We start from the raw sequence: 22,096 nt of genomic DNA, 5'->3' as shown, positions 1-22,096 counted from the left end.
GCACATTTTACGCATGAGGAAACTCAGGCAAATAGGGTGAAGTGACTTGCCCAGGGTCATATAGCTATTAAGTGTCAGAGGTCAGATTTGAACACAGGAAGGTGGGTCTTCCTGACTCTAGTCCCAGCACTCACTCTATGCACTGTGGCACCGCCCAATGGCCCATTGAGCCATTTCTTGTAGCAATGAATGGAAAGGAAACCAGAGCCTGGGAACAGGGTGCTTCAGTAGCTAAAAGCACTCACTGTTCCTTATCCATAGACTCCCACCTCTGATTCTGCAAAGAAGCATTTTCTCATCTCTTCTCCAGGGCCAAGTTTGGCCATTATAATTCCTTAGTATCCCCTTTCTTTATTTTTGTGTTCTTTCCACTGTTTCTGTTTACTCTTAGCTTTATTTTACTTGACATTAAGTCGCAGAAGTTTTCCCCATTCTTCTGTTTTCCTTATTTCTTCGAGCACAGTAGGCCATTTCCCGTTGCATTTATGGACCCCAATTGCTTTAGCCGCTTTTGGCTTCTAGTTCTTTTCTCCTTTTGGTCATTGACGTCATTGGAGGGGCTCCCCAGTGGTGGGATGTCTGACTCAGAGGGAGTGGACGTTCTCCCCCGCCCCCTTTTAAAGCGCTTTGCCTTCTGGAACACCAGTCTGTGTTCTTTCTGTGAGAGGCCCCTCCTTGCTCTCAGGTCCTAGGTTTTTACAATCCCAGGGTGGAGGAGACTCAGGGAAGGCTGTGGCCGAGCAGCCAGCTAGGCCTGGGGCTGTGTGGCGAACGGGCTGATGCACCCAGGCTGAGTTGTGGGTCCCCAAGAACAGCAGCATAGAGTGCCCACAAATCTCCCGGTGAGGCCAGTGACTGCTGTGGGGTGGCCCAAGGCAGCTTTGCGCCTGACACGGCTGTAGCATCTTTTGTGCACCAGGGGAGCGAGAGTGAATAGGAGACATCTGTCATTCCCCAACAAAGGCCTTCTCTGCAGCCAGGACAGCCCTCTGCAACCTCGAAAGTGCCCCAGAAGTGTTTGCCAGGTTTACTCTCAGTCAATCATTCCCTCTCCATCTAGTCTCTCTCTTCCCTCCGACTCCGGTCCCTGTCATTGAACGCGTCCATCCATCGGAAAGCATCTATTAAGCTCTTACTGTGTTCCGGGTACTGTTCTGAGTACTGGGAATACAAAGGAAGGCCTTTGCTCCTGCCTCTTTTGTGGAAACAGCAGGAAATCACATATAGCAAAGACGTCCTCAGGTTATTTTTCATCTCTTCCCTGGGTCACCATGGCATAAAAATAATAATCCAGCAGCCGGCCTTCGGGGGGTGAGCGTCTCCCCACGTGTAAGGGAATCAGGCGTGGTCTGCCTGGCCGGAGCACAGAGGGAGAGGTCTGGGCTTTTGCTTGGTAAACGCCATTAATGATTAGAGCAGGCCAAAAGGGGCTGCCGTAGATGGTAGGTAGTGAGCCTCCCAGGCCTGAGGGCTTCCAGAGAGACAGCTCAGTGACCAGTCGTCGGGGATGTTCAGGTCTCTGAGGTCCCTGAGATCTGGGTCCGAATCACTCAGCTGTGGAAGTGGCCCAGGACGAGTCACTGCCTGGCTCTGGCCTCAGTTTCCTCAGCTGTAAAATGAGGGAGTTGGATTGATTTTGGTTTTCCAAGGTCCCTTCCAGCTCTGTGGATCTGTGGTTCTTAGGAGGCCATGTGGTACAGCAGAGGGAGCGAGCTGGATTTTGCATCACAGAACCTGGATTCAAATCTCACTCCTTGGGTGACCATGGGCAGGTCTTAATTCTCTGGGCCTCGGTTGTCTGTCAGACGAGGGGTGGAGGGGGGTAGATGGCCTTGGAGGCCTCTTTCAGCTCTCGGCATACAGCTGGTGACCCGCCTCCTATTATACCGTCTCTTCCCTAAGCTCCTGCTGAAGGCAGACACCTCTCTCTCTGCCAGTCGGGCTCCAGAACCCGGTGCTGGCTCTCGAGAATTACGGTTTAATTGAGGGATGAGACGTCACCCTGAGTGACTCAAATCTATAATATTGATTATGTGAGAAGCACATTACTAGAGGAGTTCTGCCCAAGACGCCATGTGAGGGAAGATCAATACTGACTATGGAAATCAGGGAAGGCTTCAAGGGGAAGGTGGCATTTGATCTCAGCCCCTCACTCCCTGCCACCCCACCCCAACCTGGAGCCTTCCTTTATAAGCTGAGTCAGAATTCATCAGGTGGCCAGACGCACAGCAGGGAGCCCTGTGACTCTGGGTCCAGAGGGGCAAGTCCAGGGTTTGTTTAACAGACTTTTTTTTCTTTTGCTGGTGGCATTATGTTTTACTTGGAAAAAACACCAGAGGATAAGTCCAATTAAGTCTTCTGATGCTTCTCAGAATCCTTCATATCCACTGTTTCTTACAACAATAATGTTAAGACAATAGGTTAAGCAGTAGAATACAAAATCAGCCCCCACGTCAACAGCATTTCCACAGCAGTCCAGAGGGAGGGTTGTCTGAAGGAGCGGGGGAGGAGGGGGCAGCAATGACGGCTTGTTGCCAGGTTTGAAGGAGCTGTGGGCGCCAGGTGGAGGTGCCTGTGAGGAGTGGCGTGATCAGACCCACGGACGGTCTATGACCTGGGATGTTGGGGATGCTCGTGGTCAGCCCTGCCTGACGTGAAGGGGTGGTGGGTGAATACGGCCGCTGAGCCGGGCTTGCGTTCTAACCCGACTCTTTCTTCCTCCCCATCTCTGCTGCCTCCTCTCTGTCTTCAGCTCCATGTTCAAGAAGCACCAGGCAACCACTTGAACCCAGAGCCCAGCCAGCCTGCGACCAGCGTGGACCTGGACTTCCTGGAGGATGACATCCTGGGCTCTCCATCTGCCGGAGGTGGCGGCGGAGGTGGAGGCTCGGGGGGCGCTGAGCAGCCATGCGACATCCTTCAGCAGAGCCTGCAAGAGGCCAACATCACGGAGCAGACGCTGGAGGCCGAGGCTGAGCTGGACCTGGGCCCCTTCCAGCTGCCTGCCCTGCAGCCGGCTGATGGCAGCGGGGCTGGCGGGGCCGGGGCCGCGGCGGCCGCCGGAGCCCAGACCCTGTTCCCCGGCGGCGCTGACCTCCTCGGCCTCCAGCCGCCGGCAGTCTTAACGCACCAAGCCCTGGTGCAGCCGCCCGACGTGGTGAACGTAAACAAGGCCCTCAGCGTCCAGCCCTTTCTGCAGCCCGTCGGCCTGGGCAATGTGACCCTGCAGCCCATCCCTGGCCTCCAGGGCCTGCCCAACGGCAGTCCCGGGGGCGCCACAGCTGCTGCCCTGGGCCTGGCGCCCATCCAGGTGGTAGGGCAGTCTGTGATGGCTCTCAACCCGCCGGCCCCCCAGCTCCTCGCCAAGCAAGTGCCCGTGGGGGGCTATCTGGCCCCGGCGGCGCCGGCTGAACCTGGTCCCGTGACACTGGCCTCCGCTGGGGTCTCGCCACAAGGGGCCGGCCTGGTCATTCAGAAGAACCTTTCGGCCGCCGTCGCCACCACCCTGAACGGGAACTCGGTGTTTGCCGGGGGTGGGGTGCCCGGGACAGCAGCTGCGGGCGGGGCCGCGGGCCCGGGGGGCCAGCCGCTGGCGGTGGCCTCGGGCCTAGGAGCCTCCTCTCTGGTGCCGGCGCCCAACGTGATCCTGCACCGTACCCCAACGCCCATCCAGCCCAAGCCGGCGGGCGTCCTGCCCCCCAAGCTCTACCAGCTCACACCCAAGCCTTTTGGCACCGCCGGAGCTACGCTCACCATCCAGGGCGAGGCGGGCAGTCTGCCCCAGCCTCCTAAGGCCCCCTCCAATCTGACCTTCATGGCTGCGGGCAAGGCGGGCCAGAACGTGGTGCTGTCTGGCTTCCCGCCCACGCTGCCAGCCAACGTCTTCAAGCCGCCTCCTGCCACAGTGGGCAGCACGCCGGGCACCTCGGCGGCTCCCCCGCCCGGCACCCTCAGCAAGCCCATGAGCGTCCACCTCCTGAACCAGGGCAGCAGCATCGTGATTCCCGCCCAGCACATGCTCCAGGGTCAGAACCAGTTCCTTTTGCCTGGCGCCCCCACCGTCCAGCTCCCCCAGCCCATCTCGGCCCTCCCCGCCAACGTGGGGGGGCAGATCTTGGCTGCCGCGGCTGCCGCCCCCCACACCGGGGGCCAACTCATCGCCAATCCGATCCTCACCAACCAGAACCTGGCGGGGCCTCTCAGCCTGGGCTCCGTGCTGGCCCCCCATGCCGGCGGCCACGGGGCTGCTCACATCCTCTCTGCTGCGCCCATCCAGGTGGGCCAGCCCACCCTCTTCCAGATGCCCGTGTCCCTGGCTGCCGGTAGCCTGCCCACCCAGAGCCAGCCGGCACCTGCCGGCCCGACCGCCACCGCCACCGTCCTCCAGGGGGTCACGCTGCCCCCGAGTGCCGTGGCCATGCTCAATGCGGCAGAGGGCCTGGTGCAGTCTGCGGCGGCCCCGGCCGGCAGCGAGGCGGCTCCCGTCCTTACTGTGCAGGCGGCCCCCCAGGCTCCTCCTGCTGCCGCCGCAGTGCCTCCTGTGACCCCACTGCCACTGGGCCTCCCGCAGCAGCCGCCACCCCCGGCCCCCACACAGCCCCCGACTCCCCAGCCGAGCCCCAGCCTGGCATCCAGCCCTGAGAAGATTGTCCTGGGACAGCCAGCTACCACCACAGCTGTCATCACTCAGGAGTCCATGCAGATGTTCCTGCCCCAGGTAACCGGACGGGTTGGGGGGGTCGGGGAGGGCAGGGCAGAGCCATGGGGAGAGGGTCAGCAGGGGGTTGGCAAGGATTCTGGGGAGATGAGTAAGAGGAGACAGAAGAGATGGGTGAGCAGAGTATGCATAATGTGACAGCAGGAGGGAAGACCAGCCGGTCAGGGAGGACGGGCACAGCTCTCAGTGGATGTGCTGCGTCAGACCTGTGTATGGGGCAGCCCCCGGGGCCGGGGGGGCAGGGGCAGTGTCTCTGGGGGTGGGGAAGCCTGTCCATGGGCAGGGATTTCTGACCCTTTGGGGGCTGTTTCAGAAGGAGAGGAGCCAGCAGCCCCCGTACCTCCCGCTGCCCATGGAGGGCACCCACCTCTCCCTGCCTCTGCCCGCCTACAGCGTTGCTGTCTCAGCCCCCAGCACCTCGAGCAGCGCACCCGCCTCTGTCATAGTCAGCAGCGGCACGGGCCAGCCGCAGGCCCGTGACCCCACTCCGGGCACCCCTGACACCAAAGGAGCCGGCCTCATACCTCAATTCCCCACCAGCCAGACTCCCCCGGCCCTGACCCCCCAGGTAGAGCCCAGCCCCCACTTCAGCTCTCCATCCCCCATCTCCAGCAAAAGTCTGTCATAGGGTTTGGTTTGTTGGGGGGGGAGGGGCTTCCCCTTTCCCTTTCGCTTGACCCTCTGCTCTCTTGCTGCTCATACCTCTGTCACTTGCTTGGAAGGGAGGAGAAGCACTTGTTCATTCACTCAGCACATTTACTGAGGCCCTACTGTGTGCTCAGCTCTGCATTAGACATTTGGCATAAGGGGGGAAGGAAGTGACCCACTGAATTCAATCGACATTCGTGAAGTGGATCCTCTGACATTTAAGCCTTGGGGATAGAAAGACCAGGGAGAGGGAGATGATGAAATCTCTGTGGAGAGAAGTAGGGTACAGGTGGTGGCTGGTGCTGGCTGTGAGGTCAGATGACCTGGGGTCGAATCCCAGCCCTGCCACTTAATAGTTGTGGGAATTTGGGCATGTCCCTTTAACCTCTCATTGCCTCAGTTTCCTCCTCTGTAGAATGAAGGGGGAGCTCAGAGGTCCCTTTAAGCTCTGGCTCCAGGCTCCTGTGGATGGCAGAGGGAAGGGGAGGTCAGGTGGTATCCTAAGAACCCTTGAGTGTGCTGCCCAGATGTGAATGTGAAGGCCGGAGGGCTCTCCAGGCACGGGGGGGGGGGGATGGAAGGGATACCTATGGAGGGTGGTCCAGTTTGGCCTGGTGTAAAATGACCTAACAGCCACAAAATTAATTCATGAGGGCAGGGACTATCTTGTGTCTTTCTTTGAATCCCAGACACTTAACACAGTGCCTGGAACCCAGTAGGTGCTTAATAAATGCTTACTGATGGACTGACTGTTCTGGACACCCCATCTCTCTGTGCAGTAGCCTCAGATTCCATTAGCTTGACCCCTGAACTCGGTGGACTCCACTTAGATAGCAGGAAGAGGCTTATATGCCCTCAAAGGTGTTTTATTAAGCACCTGCTGTATACAGAGGCCAGAACGAACCTGGTGGGTGAGAGGGCTATAGAATGTCTTGGTGAGGCTGAGTGCGAGGTTGCCTGTTGAATCAACGGATGAATCAACGAACACATATTAAGCACCTACTGTGTGCCAGGAGCTGTGATTGCAAATGCAGTGAAGGAAGCAGTGTCTCCTCTAAGGAAGCTTACATTCTAAGGGAATATTGGAGAGGCATGGGAAGAGCGGAAGGCGTGAAGGCCGGGTGAAGGACTCTGACCTTTTCTCAAGTCCTTTTGCGAGCAAAGGTGGAGCCAGTAGGCCCCTCCTATTTGCTGGTTTGGGAGACAAATAGCCAGAGAGCAATTTGTTTGAAAAAGATTTGGGAGATGTAGTGTGAGTCCACTCCCTTGAGAAGGCCGCCATCTTGGACCACATTGAGAGGCTTGGCTTCTAGCTGTCAGGATGCTGGACTCCCCTGGTCAGCCTACACCTTGACTGTTGTCAGTTCTGGATCCCAGATTTTAAAAAGGACTTTGACCACCTGTAACATCCAAAAGGGGTAGGAACGAGGCTGGCAAAGAGCCTGCAGGCCAGACGAGAGCAAGAGCGGCGGAAGCAACGGGGGATGTTTAGCCTGTAGAAGACAGGACTTGGGGCAGGACGCGCATAGAATCCATGTCCGAGTCTTGAAAGGCTGACTTTGGAAGGGAGACTGTGCTTGTTCTGCACGTAGAAGGAACAAAGAGGAACAGGTTTGGGCAAATGCTTAGCACTGACCAGTCATGGCCTGGGCTGTCCCGGGAGGTGGTGGCGGCCCTCCCCTTAGGGCTCCGAAGATCGCTTGTTGTGAGGGTACTGGGAAGAAGATTCCTTCTTGGCTAAGACTTGGGTCGGATGGCTGGGCCATGTCCAGCTGCACCATTTGCATCATAATTTCCTCCATGGAGGTGTCATTATCTCCCTCCCCATTAGGAGATTGTGATTGTCTGGTTTACAAAATGAAGGCATGGTGCTAAGCTCTGGGTGTACAAAACAAGGCCCAAACAGCCCCTGCCCTCAAGGAGCCCGTGTTCTTCAGGGGGAGATGATGTGTGCATAGGAAATGATGTCACCATGGGCAGGGTCAAACATGTCAAAAGGGGCAGCAGGTTTTGAGGGGGGAAGGTAATGCTTCAAGTCTGAGATGCTGGTAAATCATCCAGCAGACAGAGTATCTTAGAGCTGGAAGAGCCCATAGGGCGTAATCCCCAGCTAGCTATCTCAGAGGGAAAGTGAGGCCCAGAAAGCAGAAGCGACTTAGCCAAAATCTCATCGCCTGGGGATCTGGAGACCTTAGTGGACCACAAGCTTACCATGCAGCTACAGTGTGAAGTGGCAGCCCTCAAAGCTAATGGAATCTGAGGCTACTGCACAGAGAGGTGGCCCAGGTGTCCAGAACAGTCAGTCCATCAGTAAGCATTTATTAAGCACTTACTGGGTTCCAGGCACTGTGCTAAGTGCCTGGGATTCAAAGAAAGACAAAAGATAGTCCCTGCCCTCATGGAGCTCCCAGTCTAATGGGGGAGACTATCCGGTATAAATTGGAGATCTTCAGTAGAGAGCTAGCTACTAAATTTGTCTGGAAGGGAGTTGTTGGTGACCTTGGTGAAAGGAGCCCCACAGATGCCCAGGCACGAGTATATGTGTTTACACGCGTGCACGTGTTTGCCCAGTGCTGAGCGCATGGTACGTACGCTCCACTGTATGCTTGTGGGCTCTTGCGTACAGACATGCGTGTTTGGATGCATGAACCAGCACAAGCATGCCTGCAGATTCCCACGCACGCATCAGGCCGTCCAGCTAACGATCGTGATGTCGGACATCTGCAGAGCGCTTTGTGTACGTTTTCTCATCTGGTCCTCACTACAGTCCCTTGAGGGTGGGTGCTGTCACCCTCCCCATTTCACAGTTTAGAGCACTGAGACTCAGCCAGGAAGTTGTGTTAACTCTAATCAGATTAAGTGGTGACTCTAATAAGATTAAATTTAATTAGCATCCATATCAAATCCAATTCTTGGGTTCAAAAAGTCATGCTAACAAGGACGAGACAAGAGAGGTGCAGCCAGAGGGTGGGAGCATAGAGCCTTAGTCTTGGGGTGAGGCGGTGGGCAGTGTGGTGGGGCAGTGGCATGTGACCTTGGGCAGCCCCAGTGGCCAGGACCACCAGGGTGCTGGTGTCTCTGGCCTCTGGCCCATGCAGGCCACACCACTCCACCCCACACCAAGGGAATTGTGCTCTGTTGTGGGACCACAGATTAGGAAGGATTGGGATAAGCAGAAGGATGTCCCGAGGAGGGCACCCAGGCCGGCGACGAGCCGTGAGCACAGCCTCCTGCTTCCTGGGCACGTGGCCCTGCTGTCTGCACGTGCCAGACCCAGACGCACACGCAAGTGGAATCACTAGCTCTGCTTTTTATTTTTTTTTAAAGTCCAGTGGAATCTCTATCCCAGTGAGTCTCAGCCCTCCCAGAGCAACCCCCTAGGCACATATCTTGAGGTCACAGCTGAGTGTTATTGGAGTGACCGTCTGGGCATAGGCAGGATTTACACCTGGATCCATCCATCCCTTGAGAGGGAAGGGGCCTTCTTGGATCATTAAAGCCCAGGATTCCCCAGGAACCAAGTCAGGATGGTGGAGTGGGAAGACTTGAGCTCTGGATCCGGGTTCAAATCCTGCCTATGCCTCATGGGATGTTGGAGAAATCACTCCCTGACTCTGGGTCTCACTTTCTTCACCTGCAAACTAGTGGGGCGGGGACAGGTGGTATTCTACCTTCTTTCTGGTTGTGTATCTGGTGGTCCTGTAAGGGTGGGACATGGGCCTTAGTAGCAGACAAGAAGTGACTAGAGTAGGATGGTGAGGGGTCCATGGGACAGGCACATACACAGACAGACACACAAGCTTAGAAGAGGCTGAAGACAGAACCGCAAAACACATGCATGCAGATTGGCCAAGGCGGACAAGCTCCATCTCCTATGCCGCGTCCTCAAGGAGTGCACATCTGTCTCCCGGCGCTCTAGTGTATGGCGATCAGGTGGTCAGACCTGCTGCTCTGATCCATGTCTCCCCTTGACTTAGCTGGGACGGTGGGGGAGGGGGCTAACATCTCAGCGGTGCTTCCTCCCCCCCCCACTCTGCTGCTGTCTGCTGCTTCCTTTCCTCCCCCCACCCCCACCCCTGCTTAAGGGTTCTTTCTGTTGGGGGGGCATAAGATGGGTGCAGGGAAAGGAAAGGCCAGGGGAGGGGGTACTGACTGACTCTGGGCTCGAGGTGCAGGGGAGGGGCTGGCTCGTGGATGGGGCTGTGGAAGAAGAGGTGGTCTAGGGGGAAGGAGAGCTGGTATGTGGGATGATGGTCAGGAGAAGAGAGGAAGGAACAGGGCTAGGCAGTGGATGGGAGGGGGTTGGGGGTGATAGGTGAGGGCTCTACTTCCCGGGGCTGGGGGTGGGGTGCCACAGAGAAGGGCGAGTTCTACCTGTTGTGGAAGGAATTCAGATTTTTCATTGGGTGGATGGGGAAGGGGAAGGATCCAGGACTGACTCAGCTTTTCACCCTTCTTTGTCCAGATCTCAGCTGCTCAGCAGAAGGTCCCAGGGGCTTCCTCATCCCCATCACTACCTCACCCGCCACCACTGGGCGATAGCCCTCACCTGCCTTCCCCCCACCCTGCCCGGCCCCCCTCTCGACCCCCTTCCCGGCCCCACTCCCGCCCGCCCTCCCAACCCCAGAGTGTGTCCCGGCCACCCTCAGAGCCTCCCCTGCATCCCTGCCCACCGCCTCAGCCCCTGCCTGGCCTCTTTGTCATCCAGAACCCCCTGGGCCCTTCCTCCCATGGGGCCCCTACTCCTACCCCTGCCGCAGCCCCGACTCCCCCTCTGCGGCCCCCCTCTCAACCTCCTGAGGGCCCTGCACCTCCCCCTCCACACCTGCAGGCGCAGTTAGCAACCACCACCTCCGATGCCACCTCCAGGCTGCCTGCCTCAGCTCCCCCTGATGGCCCTCACTCAAATTCACCCCACTTCCAGCTCCAGTTTGCCCCAAGCCAAGTGCCCCTCAAGCCCCCCACACCCACACCAGCGGTCCACCTTGCTCCAGAGCCCCCTCCACAGCCTCCAGCCCCCCCACCACCAAGGACCTTCCAAATGGTGCCCAACCCATTCCAGGCCCTGGCCACCCCAGCGGCCCAATCCAAGCCACTCCTGGAGAGATTCCACCAGGTGACGGTGAGGGCATGGGGCTGGGGGTGGGGTAGGGGCCAACCATGAGACCCCCTTGTCCCTTCTTTCACGCCTCTGCCTCCTCATTCAGGATTACAAGCGATTTGGGCCAAAACTGAGGCCAGTGAGGTGACCGCCCCAGTCCTAGCAAAGACTCGATTCCCACTCCGGGATCCCAAGGCGGCGTGCTCTTCTCGTGGGGCCTCCTCTCAGGGTCCTGTGTCTTTGTACCCTCCTCTCCTCTCCACAAGCTTACCTCTTCTCCTTCACGCCCCCAGGTGCCATCTGGGCTCATTCTCCAGGGTAAAGCTGCAGGTCCCCCAGCCACCCAGCAGACCCCGCCAGCGCTGGGCCCCCTTGCCAGCCCGGCCCCATCCATCCTGGTTAGTGGACAGGCCCCACCTGGAGCCCAGGCCACCTCCAGTCACCCTCCTGTCCCAGCAGCCAGCGCAGGTATGCGGTAGACTTGGGGAGGGGGTGGAGGAAGGAGGCAGAGCCCAGTGGGGGCAAGTGGGGAAAGTGTCTTTGATGTCACTCAGATACCAAGGGAGAAAGGATAGAGAAAGACAAGGGAGGCCTGATCTGAGGGGATGCTGTGGCCCCACCTTATCGGCAGCTTGAGTCTCGGGGGAGGGGAGGGGTAACCCGGCTTTTTGGAGGTCTTTCTCCAAAGGCCCGTCGTGTATATTGCCAGAAGTAAAGCCAGTGCTGGGCTCAAGGGAGGGAAGGAGGCCTCTGGGTTGGGGCCCGGCCCCCGCTCTCAGCTCCTTAGCTGTCCCTTCATTTATCTCTGCAGACAGCAAAGTGTTTGGCAGCAGCGTACCAGCCTTGGGCGGGGCCAAGGTGGGCACGGGGCAGGGAAAGACGTCTGGCCCATCTCCAGGGCAGGTAAGAGCCGCCGAGGGATCCGCCCATTGGCTAAATCCTGGAGACCACTGACCCGGGCATAGAGTCAGGTGGACATGAAGGAGGCAGGTCGAGATGGGCAGAATGTGGTTATTGATCAAGGAAGGCTGAAACAGCTGCTTATTTTTCTCATGAAGTAATCTGGGATAGATAGGCCCCTGACACATTGGATAGGAGCATTGGGATCCAGAAAGAGACCATCCGGCCAAATCGAATAAGTAGAGCCCTTGGGTCTGGTCCAGGATGGAAGAGGCCCGGCCAGCTGCAGATCCCGTAGAAAAGAGTTGAGTGGAGACCAATATGGTGACCAGAAAAGCCAACACGGTCTTGGGCCTCGTTAAGAGAAGCAAAGAATCCATAAAAAAGGAGGTGCTATGACCATCCCCCAGACCTTTGCCCTGGCCAGACCACATCTGGAGTTTTAAGGACATCAACAGCCAGAGAAGGGTGCCTACCTTGGCGTGAGGCTTGGAGACCTCACCAAGTTAATCTCTGACTGAGGAACTAGTCATGTTTAGCCTGGAGAAGAGATTATTTAGTGGGGGCAAGACAGAATTGCCAGCGAGTCGCTGAGTTATGTCAGAAATTGCAAAGAAGGAAAGCTAGGATCGATGCAGCTTTCTAACGATATGCAGCCATTCCAGAGTGAAATGGGCACCTGCCCTGGAGAATGTACAGGGCTGCTTGGGCACCAGTTGTATTAGAGGTCCTGAGCCCCCCCAGAGACATTCAGAGAGAGGCAAAGGTAGATAGATGGTAAGGCATACAGAGACACATCTAGAAACAGAGACCAAGTTATACAGATAGATGCAGAAGTAGAGATACCAATACGGGGTGAGCCCCACCTGGCCTGGCTGGGCCCCCTCAATGCCATCCCACCTCTCCCCAGCCTAAGGTCATTGCCATGAGCCTGGGGCCCAGCCCAGGCCTTCCCAAGGGGCCCCTGCCAATCCAGGTTGTGGGGAAAGGGCTCCCCCAGCTGGGGCCTAGCCCCCCTGCCCAGGTGAGATCACCTCTTCCCTCACCCCCTTCTCCCTGAGTGACTGAACCTCAAGGCCCATCAGTCCCCTCTGACTTTCATCCTCTCTTCCCAAGGCAGGACGATATCTCTCTGTCTCTCGGGGTTCCAGCCTGAGCTGCTGGGATGTGGTGGGCAGGGATGATGTTGGGGGGGAGCAGGGAAACCTTCAGAGATGCCCTGGATGGACTTTCATCCTCTCTTTCCCCTCCCCTTGTCCCCCAAGTATGAGAGCAAAGTAAGCAGCCTGAAGAAACCTGCCACCCTACAGCCCAGCAAGGAGGCCTGGTGAGTGGGGGCTGGGGCTGGAGCTGGAGCTGGTGGGGTGGGGGGGGGGCTGGGTGATGCAGACTGAAGGAATATCTTTGCCTCCTCTGAGCCTTGAGTTCCCCTGGTCTCTCTCTTCTGGGTCTCCCACCTAGCATTTTTATTTTTCAAATTCGTTTTATCAACACCTCATGCTATTGTTGTCTTTCTGAATACATCTCTTGCCCTCCCTTCCCCAGTGAACCATGCCTTGTGACAAGTGTTAAAAACGAAAAAGAAGAAACCAGTCCAGCCACGCCAGCCAGCTCGGCCGCCATGGCTGTTGGCATATGCACCATCACATGCCCATGGTCTCCCACCTCCTCAGAGAAGGGAGGGAGGGGCCTTTTCTCATTTCTTGTAGGACAGATAGGATAGGTAGACAGGGTTCAGTTTTGGAGTTCTTTTGGTTTTTTCACTTTACATCATTTTAGTAATTATCTGTCAGTAGAAGTATTATTGAGTGCCTGCTGTGTGCCAGGCACGGTGCTAAGCGCTAGGAATACAAAGGAAGGGAAAAGACTGTTCTGCCTTCAAGAGCTTCCAGTCTAACGGGGGAGATGGCAGTGTCCGAACACGCTCTGTGCTGTTCTCCTGGTCCTGCTGCCTTCTCTCTGCATCCAGTCATCTAAGTTTTCCCAGGCTTCTCAGAATTCTTGACATTTGTTATCTCTGACAAAGCATTCGTTATGGTACATTTGCCCGCCACCATTTGCTTTGCCATTTCCCCGTGGACGGGCAGCTACGTTGTTTCCAGTTTTTTACTTCCACAAAAAGTGCTGTTGTGACTCTTTTGGTGTGTGTGTTGGGGGGGCCGCCTTTCTCCCCATCTTACTGGCCTCACGCCCATTTTGGGATGTGGGGTGTGTGTGTGTGGGGGGCACCTTTCTGTCCAGCTCACCGGTCTCACACCCATTTTGGGATGTTGTGGGGGGGGGCGCGCCTTTCTCCCTGGCTCACCAGTCTCATGCCCATTTTGGGGTATGGTGGGTGTGTGTGGGTGAGGGTGTGTGTATGTGGGGGCCACCTTTCTCCCCGTCTCACTGGTCTCACGCCCATTTTGGGGTGTGTGTGTGTATGTGGGGGCTGCCTTTCTCCCCAGCTCACTGGTCTCACGCTCTTGCCCCCAGCTTTCTGGAGCACCTCCACAGGCATCAGGGCTCTGTTCTGCATCCTGACTATAAGACAGCCTTCCCCTCCTTCGAGGATGCCCTGCGCCGCCTGCTGCCCTATCATGTCTACCAGGGAGCCCTGCCCTCTCCTCACGACCACCGAAGAGGTGAGGACTTGCTGGGCTTGCTCCGGGCGAGGGGGAGGACCCACCAGCGTCGTCACGCTGTCATGCCCTGGACCTCCGTTTCTCACCTAGAAAAGAGGGGCTTTAGCTGTAGGTTTGTGATGCTAAGGCACGTGGTCCTCAGTTTCTTCATCTGTCAGGTGAGGGATTTGGGTTAAGCAGCCTCGGAGGTCCCTTGTGGCTCCGAGGTTAGTTCTGGTGATCCTTCTGACTTGAGGTCAGTATCCACCATGGGGACCCTTGTACCTCCCAGCCCACTCGCAAGGCTCTCCGTAGTGACCTTTCCAGCCCCAGCCGTAAAAAGATGAGGCCTGAAGGGGCAACTGGGTGGCACAGTGGATAGAGCTCCAGACTTGGAGTCAGGAGGACCTGAGTTCAAATCCAGTCTCAGATCAAACACTTGACACTTAGTAGCTGTGTGACCTTGGGCAAGTCACTTAACCCAATTGCCTAAAAATAAATAAATTTTTAAAAAAATGAAGCCTAACAAGTCTGGAAAGGCTTTGGAACAGGGACTCTGGAAACACCATAGGGAAGCCCCAAGAGAGGAAGAATTTGGGGGTACTGATAGGGGAGGTTGGGGGTTGAATGGGTTGGTGGTGATGAGTTATATGAAAAGAGGGGTGAATTTGGCATCTGAGGCCCTGGGTCAGCATCCTGGTTGTACTACTTTCTTAACTGCATAACCTGAAGCAAGTCACTTGAATTCTCTTGGCCTTAGTTATCCTCATCTGTTAAATGGGCCTGTTGCTTTGTAAGGTTGTGACTTGGTGATCACTGTCCTGACCCTTCTGAGGGTCCTTGTCTCTGATGGTCTGTGTCCCTGGTGTTGCTGAGGGTCACTGGGGGCCAGGAGGAGAGGAGCCTCACAGACCATACCCTATAAGAGACCACCCCCAAGTATTTCTTTCTCCATCACTGTGTATATGAAAGACACATGGTGGGAAAGAGAGAGAGAGTTTGTTTCTGTGCCTGTCCCCTCTCTCCGGCAGTGGATGAAGAGTTTGAGACTGTTTCCACGCAGCTGCTGAGACGCACTCAGGCCATGCTGAATAAATACCGCCTGCTTCTCCTGGAGGAGTCCCGGGTAGGTCCCCCACCCACCCTCTGCCCCAGGGTCCACCTGCCAGCCCCACTGCTGCCAGGACTGGAGGAGGCATCGGCATTCAGAGCCTTGTGAGGGGCAAACGTTTGCTGCAGAAATCCCCACGGGCAGAATGATGCTGTGGACCTGGGTTCAGATCCTGCATCCGATGCTTACTGCCGATGTGACCTTGGGCAAATGCTTAATGTCCCTGGGGCCCAGGTTGCTCCTGGGTACGAGGAGAGGCCTGGACTAGCCGTCTCTGTGGTCCCTCCAGCCGCCGTTCCATCGGGGGCCCCTCGCCCCAGCCCTCCTCCCCTGGCCTTGTGCCTGGCTCAGGCCACCTTGCTGCTGACCCTGTGTGTGTGTCAGGGGGAATGTGGATTTGGAAGCTTACAGGGAGGAATCCTGAAGAGCCAGGCAGAGTGGGGGGCCAGGAGACGTAGCTTTGCTGCTCAGTGACGCTGGGCCGGCCCTTCGGCCGTGCAGCCGGGTGGGAGTTCGGCTTCGTCGCTTCCCGAGCCCTGTGCCGCCTCTGATGCTCTGCCCCTTGTCTCCCCCAGAGGGTGAGCCCTTCTGCAGAGATGGTCATGATTGATCGGATGTTTATCCAAGAGGAGAAAACCACACTGGCCCTGGACAAACAGCTGGCTAAGGAGAAGCCTGGTAAGAGCGGGCCCTTGTCCCGGGATCCCCCCGGCCCGCTCTGGGCAGACTAGGAAGCAGCTGGTGGCCTCCACCTGGGCTCCCTACCAGGCCCATCTGTTCCCCACCTTTTCCACTAGGCCATGTGAGAAATCACCTTCTCCCTGGAGAAAAGGGAGGGCTTTCCTGCTCTTCTCCCCCACCCCCTGGCCACATATCCCCACTGTTCATATTCCCAGTGATCTAAAGGAGTAGGGGGGCAGGTGGCTGAATTAAAGCTATCCCACCGGCCCCCCAAAACACAGCAGGCAGGAGGTTTCTATTCAGTACTGTTCCACAAAAATTTAAATACGTCTTGAATGCCAGAGGAAGCATGAGGTTTAGACTAGACATGCCCTCAGGTGGTCCACAGTCCAGGAGGGAATCACTAAGATCCAGGCTAGGTGCTGTGTACACCTAATGGGGGCATTGCAGGGGGCTGGTGATCCATTTCTCTTTTGGAAAAGGCCCAGTTAAGGGGCAGCTAGGTGGCACAGTGGATAGAACACTGGCCCTGGAGTCAGGAGGACCTGAATTCAAATCGGGCCTCAGACACATAACACTTACTAGCTGTGTGACCCTGGGCAAGTCACTTAACCCCATTGCCTAGCCCCCCCAAAAAAACCCAAACAAGAAAAAGAAAAAGGCCCAGTGCTATATTCCTGTGCTGCCCTGAATCTCAGAGGGAGGTGGGGTTGGAAAGCAGACCTGCCCCCTAGTAATGCCCATTTTTCTCTCCTTACCTCTTGCAGATGAGTATGTGTCTTCCTCCAGGCCTCATGGCCTTCCTGTCTTGGGATCAGAGAGCCATAGTGCCCACTGGCTCTCCTGCACCCCAGCCCACCCCCCACTCTCTTCTTCCTCCTCGGGGGCCCCGACCCAGCTGCCCCCGCATCCACCCACCAAGCTGGTGATTCGGCATGGTGGGGCAGGTGGCTCTCCCTCCGTGACCTGGGCCCGGGCTTCCTCCTCCTCGTCCTCCTCCTCTTCCTCCTCTGCGGCATCTTCACTGGATGCGGATGAGGATACGCCCCTGCCGTCCCGGAGCCGCCCGCCTATCAAAACCTACGAGGCTCGGAGTCGAATTGGCCTCAAGCTGAAAATAAAGCAGGAGGCCGGACTCAGCAAGGTGGTCCACAACACAGCCTTGGACCCCGTCCACCACCCCTCTCCAGGACCCAAGGGGACCGAGCCCCTGGCCCCGCTGCCGCCTCAGGCCCCGGCCCCAGCCCTGGCTTCTTCGGGCCAGATGAATGGGACAGTGGAGCACCCCCCTGCACCCACGGATCGGAAGCCAGCACCACCCACTTCTCTGTGCCCCAGACTGCCCCTCCGCAAGACATACCGGGAGAACGTGGATGCCTTCAGCAGCTGCCGGGCCGGGGCCCCCCGGGCAGCCGCGGGGGGTAGCCCGGCCCCGGCCCCCCTCATAAAATCGGACGACACCACCAGTGGCCTCATCCGGGAGCTGGCCGAGGTGGAAGACGAGTTGTACCAGCGGGTGATGAAGGCGGCCCCTCCAGAGGTGGTGACCGCTGGGACTGGGGCCGGAGCTGGGCCCGCCTGGGAGGCGCCTCCCTTGCCACCGGCCAAGAGGCGCAAATCGGAGTCCCCGGACATGGACAACGCTAGCTTCTCCAGTGACAGCCCCCAGGACGACTCCCTGACGGAGCACCTGCAGAGTGCCATTGACAGTATCCTCAACCTCCAGCAGGCGGCCCCTCAGCCCTCGGGCCGGACTGCGGGCGGCCCCTCGCACCCCAACCTGGCCGCCTCCCCGCCCCCGCACCGGCCCGACAGCTACCTGGGCCCCAGCCACAACGGGGGCCTGGGTGCCAGGACGTTGAATAGATAACAGCAGAGCATCTCCCCCTGCCCCCCCTTCCCTCCGCGGTCCCTGCAGACAGCCCTGAGAACGTACGCCCAGGGAGGATCAGGCCAGGGCCCCCCCTCTGCCTTCCCCCACAAATAACTTGCTGTTTCTTTCCTAAGTTATTGGATTTATCAATACCCTGACCTCCAACCTGGCTCCAGCCCCAGAACACTAAGAAAGGAGGTGGGGGGGGCCGTGGAGCAAGCAAGCAAGGTCCCTGGGTCTTGGGGAGGCCCTTGGGGGCCCCCCAGCACCCACAGCCTGTGATCTTAGTGGGTCCTTAGGCTCTGCTCCAGCTCCAGGGGAGGGGGAAGGAGGGGACGCCGATTACTGCCACTGTGTGTACGTCCGTGTGTCTGTGTGCGAGAGAGAGAGAGAGAGAGAGAGAGAGAGAGAGAGAGAGCAGGGACTGTTTCAGAGTTGGGAGAGGGACCTTAGGGACCATGGAGTCCAGAGAGAGGAAAAAGGATTTATCAAGAGCCTGCTACGTACCAGGCGTTGTACTAAGTGCTTCACAAACATGAGGGGACTTAGAGCTGGGAGGGACCTTAGGAGCCGTCTTCTTCAGTGCCCTTGGGCAATGGAGGCCCCATCCAAGGGAAGGGACTTGTCCAAGGTCACACAACAGCACGTCAGGAGTAGCATTGGAGTAGAACCATCCCCCAGCTTGCCAGATTACTTGCACCACCGTGCCTCCCACTGTGTCTCTTCTTGAAGGGGGCTGTCTTTTCTAGCCCTCAGAGGAGCTCCGTGTGTGTGTGTCCATGCGTGTGCGTGTGCGTGTGTTTGCGTGTGTGTGTGTGCGCGCTGCTCCCCCACCCTCCCCAAATCAGAGAGTCTCCCAAAGCCGAAGCAGACCACTCTATCTTCCCACCCTTTCAGCCCTGCCCTTCCTCCCACCCCACTGCCGGGCTTTGAGATCTCGGAGACAAACTAGTACTGTAAAATATTTTGTACTGTATTTATTGTGTATAACGATTTTTTAAGGAATCCTGTACATTTAGTATTCCCCTGTAAATTAAAGCCAGTCCTCTTTTTAAACCGGAATCTGTGCCCTGCCCTGTCTCCACTCCCTTCTTTCTGGTCTTTCCACGTTGGGGTTAGGGATTGGGGGAACGGGGTGAAGGTCTGAGAGAGAGGCTTCTCCTTTGCTTCTCTAAAGAAGAAGGGTAGTGACTGATAGGCTGACAGAGACCAGGAGAGATGGAAACATGAGGAAATACAGAGAAAGACCAGGAAATTATCATGGCTGACATTTCCATAGCATTCGGAGCACCCCTACTGAACAGAAAAGCCCTGATCTCTTACCTCTGCTTGACAGGGAAGGAAACCACTTAGGCTAAAATGACTTGCCCAGAGTCACACAGCAATTAAGCAAAAGCTGCAGACACTTGAGCTGGGCAGAAAACGTACGCAGTGTATGCTAGCCATCCCTTCCTTTCCTGAGGAGAGAAAGAGAGATTTGGGGGGGGCGGGGAGAAAGAGGGGAGAGAATATCCTAAGCTTACATCCAGCTCCCCTGGAAGCTGAAGTTGGCGCTCTCTGCCAAAAACAAACCACTTACCTATTCTTAACTGCTCTAAATTACCTTTTGAAGAACAAAAATGATGGAGAAGATGACACTGAGGATGCTTGATTCTGGTCATTAGGGGGAGTGCTTTGCAGCAGCAGAACTTCAGGGTGTGATGGTGTGGGCCCGTGACTCCTGCTTCTGGGGGAGGCTGAGAGGCTGCTGACCCAGAGTTTGGGGGCTACACTTCTGACAGCCAATCAGGCGTCCTCACTGAGTCTGGCACCCACAGAGCACCAACCAGGAGTTTGGGGGCCACCAGACTGCCTCAGGAGGGTCTGAGTGCCCCAAACAGGTCAGGTCAAAGCCCCCATGCTGGTCAGTAGGTGGGCCTGGTGCTGCTAGCCTGGCCAAGACAGGAAAACAGTCTCCAAAAGTGGGATTGGGGGGGATAGAGGAAATGGAGGGGAACCTTTGACAGGGAAATGACCGTATGATCTTGGAATTAGAGACAGAGAAAGAAGGGCAATCCAGGCTCTCGATTTTGGGAGCGTGGATGGAGTGGACAGATGACCCTCTCAGACGCTGTGGCCCCGGGAAAGTATCTTTGGACCTCAGTGTTCTCATATAAAATGAGGTTTGGCCATTAAGGGCCCTTCCAATCCCAAGACCATGATAGCAAGGGATTCAGAGAAAGGCTAGGTAGGATTCTGCATCCAAAAATTCTAATGGGGAGGCTGGTGGGAAGCACTGTGGGATATAATACTGAAGCCAACAGATGCCATCCCAATTAAGAAGAAACCAGGAGCTACCTTAGAAGAGACCAAAGAGAGTGCTTAGGAAGTGCCCCAATCAGCTTGGGTTTTTGAAAGAGTTACCGGTGGTGAAAAGAAGGGCCAGGGCAGGGGAAGGTGAAAACAAAAGTGTGGGAGCCTTTAGGAAGACGATCAGTTCACTGAGATTTGGGATGAGGGTAGCCAGCCTCTGGGGATTTCAGAGTTCTCATCTGTAAAATGGGGGTAATAACTGTAGAACCTACCTCCCTGGGTGGTTATAAGTTTTAAAGGCAATAATGTCTGTAAAATTATCACAACACAAAGTGCCTATTGTTATTAATGGTGAAATGAAAGGTTCCCTGCTACCCATGCTGAGGGATTTCAGGCCATAGTATGGGTGCAGAACAGTTAGGAAATTCTGTTGGGTTTTGTTTTGGGGAGAGTGGCCCGGGGAAGGGGGGGGGATCATCCCTGGGTTCCACTGGTCCTGCTTGGCTTTCCCTGAAGATGATCTTAAAAAGGATAGATCACTGAGCATTCATACTCCGAGGCCCTTCCCCACACATATATATGCAGGCAGCTCCTGGTCCCTTTGGGGAGCTTGGATGGTTGTGGAACAGCCATGTGGCTGATCGGGGTTCAAATCTGAGCGGCACCACTTATCATCTGTTTGACCTTAAATGACTTGTCAAGTCGTTTAAGCACTATGGGCCTCAGTTTCTTCATCTGTAAGATGAAGGGGTTGGGCCAGATGACATCTAAGGACCATTTAGCTCTTAGAGCTTTGGCCCTGAAACATCAGTAGTGGGGTTGTAGGACTCACAGAGTTATGTTTTGAAGTTGGAGGTGACCTTGGGAGCCACTGAGTCAAACCCCTTGGGTTTTACAGTTGAGGAAACTAAGGCCTTGTTAAATGACTTCTACAGATAATGGATAAAGCAGGATTTAAACCCAGATCTCCATGACTGACTCTGGTGCTTTACCTGGGCTGAAACTCCTATCTGGGACTAGTCATGGTAGAATGATAGGAATGGGGCTGGACCTGGAATTGCATTCCCGGGTGAGAGGCAGTGCTGCTTTCCCTGTAATTTCAGTTGGAGTCTCTTAAGACACAGCCAGTCTGGGTCCAAGCCGGCTCTATATCCACTAGTGGCGGAAGTAAAAAGACCTAGAGGTGAGACTCTGGCCCTGGGAGGTGTGGGGGGGGAGAGGGCGTCCCCTGAGGAGGGTCTCTAGGAGAATGGTGACCCAGAAGTGACCAGAACTGCACAGGATGAGAAGGCCTTGGTGGAGTTGTGAACTTCACCTGGAGAGCCAGAGAGGGCTCCCCCTCATGAGGATGTCGGCAAAGAAAGTCAGCACGGATGGAGCTCTGTGGGACCCCACGACAAGAGGGAAAGCCCAAGTCTTTGAGAAGTCCATGTGATAATGCGGCCCTGGGTTCATCCAAGCAGAGCACTACTTTGATGTTTACAAAGCACTTTGAGTATGTGAGTAATAAAAATGCTATCAAAAGCACTCTGTGTCTATCTATAGCTATATATCTATACCCACATAGAGTTAGAGATATTTGTGTGTGTGTATGTGTACAATCTACTTGCTCCTTATCTAGCCTTGCAAAATACATAGGGATGGTGGAGCAGAGGTATACATACATACATATACGTATGTATATGCATATATATGTACATATACAGAGAGGGCAATGAGGGAGAGAAATAGAAAATAGAGAAAAGGGAGAGTAAAAGAGAGAGAGAGAATTATATTACTGTTTGCAGAATAAATATAAATGTGAGATAAGAGCCTCTTACCCTTGCAGCTGGGCATAACCAATTTGATCTCCCTTTAATCCTAGAAGTGAGGGGTAGTTTAACATATAGAATCCCTGCATGAATCGTCTCAGTTTGCTTTGGGTCCTTATTTTCACATAGTAACAGATACTGATTATGGTGACTTCCTCACTTTTTTTGAACCAGACCTAAGGTTTAATTGGCACAGGGAGCTCCCAGTGAAGAAACTCCCTCTACCACTTTTTTTTTTTTGCTATTTGCATCCCCAGAGCTTAGCAGAGTGCCTGACACATATAAATTCTGAATTCATCCATCCTTCCTTCCTTTCTTCCCAAATCAGAGGTCAAGGGACTTGTCCCAGGCCACCTAGA

General features: G+C 55.9%; 1 protein-coding gene across 5 annotated transcripts in view; it reads left to right on the top strand.

Annotated features, from left to right (window-relative positions):
• The window catches only part of BICRA (BRD4 interacting chromatin remodeling complex associated protein), a 69,007-nt gene extending 50,311 nt beyond the window's left edge, over window positions 1-18,696 (top strand). For 2 of the 5 annotated variants that reach the window (XM_020978409.2, XM_020978405.2), the window contains 10 exons: window positions 2,753-4,717; window positions 5,031-5,285; window positions 9,831-10,487; window positions 10,760-10,934; window positions 11,278-11,369; window positions 12,632-12,693; window positions 13,842-13,990; window positions 15,001-15,095; window positions 15,656-15,758; window positions 16,529-18,696. In XM_020978409.2, the coding sequence (XP_020834068.1) occupies window positions 2,753-4,717; window positions 5,031-5,285; window positions 9,831-10,487; window positions 10,760-10,934; window positions 11,278-11,369; window positions 12,632-12,693; window positions 13,842-13,990; window positions 15,001-15,095; window positions 15,656-15,758; window positions 16,529-17,631 (4,656 nt within the window). In that variant the 3' untranslated portion in view covers window positions 17,632-18,696. The remainder of the gene's footprint in view (window positions 1-2,752; window positions 4,718-5,030; window positions 5,286-9,830; window positions 10,488-10,759; window positions 10,935-11,277; window positions 11,370-12,631; window positions 12,694-13,841; window positions 13,991-15,000; window positions 15,096-15,655; window positions 15,759-16,528) is intronic. The other 3 variants (XM_020978408.2, XM_020978406.2, XM_020978407.2) reach the window with 3 other exon arrangements.
• The last annotated feature ends 3,400 nt before the right edge of the window (window positions 18,697-22,096 follow it).

This window comes from Phascolarctos cinereus, unplaced genomic scaffold (assembly GCF_003287225.1).
Source record: "Phascolarctos cinereus isolate Bilbo 61053 unplaced genomic scaffold, phaCin_HiC Scaffold_726;HRSCAF=1367, whole genome shotgun sequence".
NCBI classification, from domain to species: Eukaryota; Metazoa; Chordata; class Mammalia; order Diprotodontia; family Phascolarctidae; genus Phascolarctos; species Phascolarctos cinereus.
This window is presented reverse-complemented; position numbering and strand designations above follow the sequence as displayed.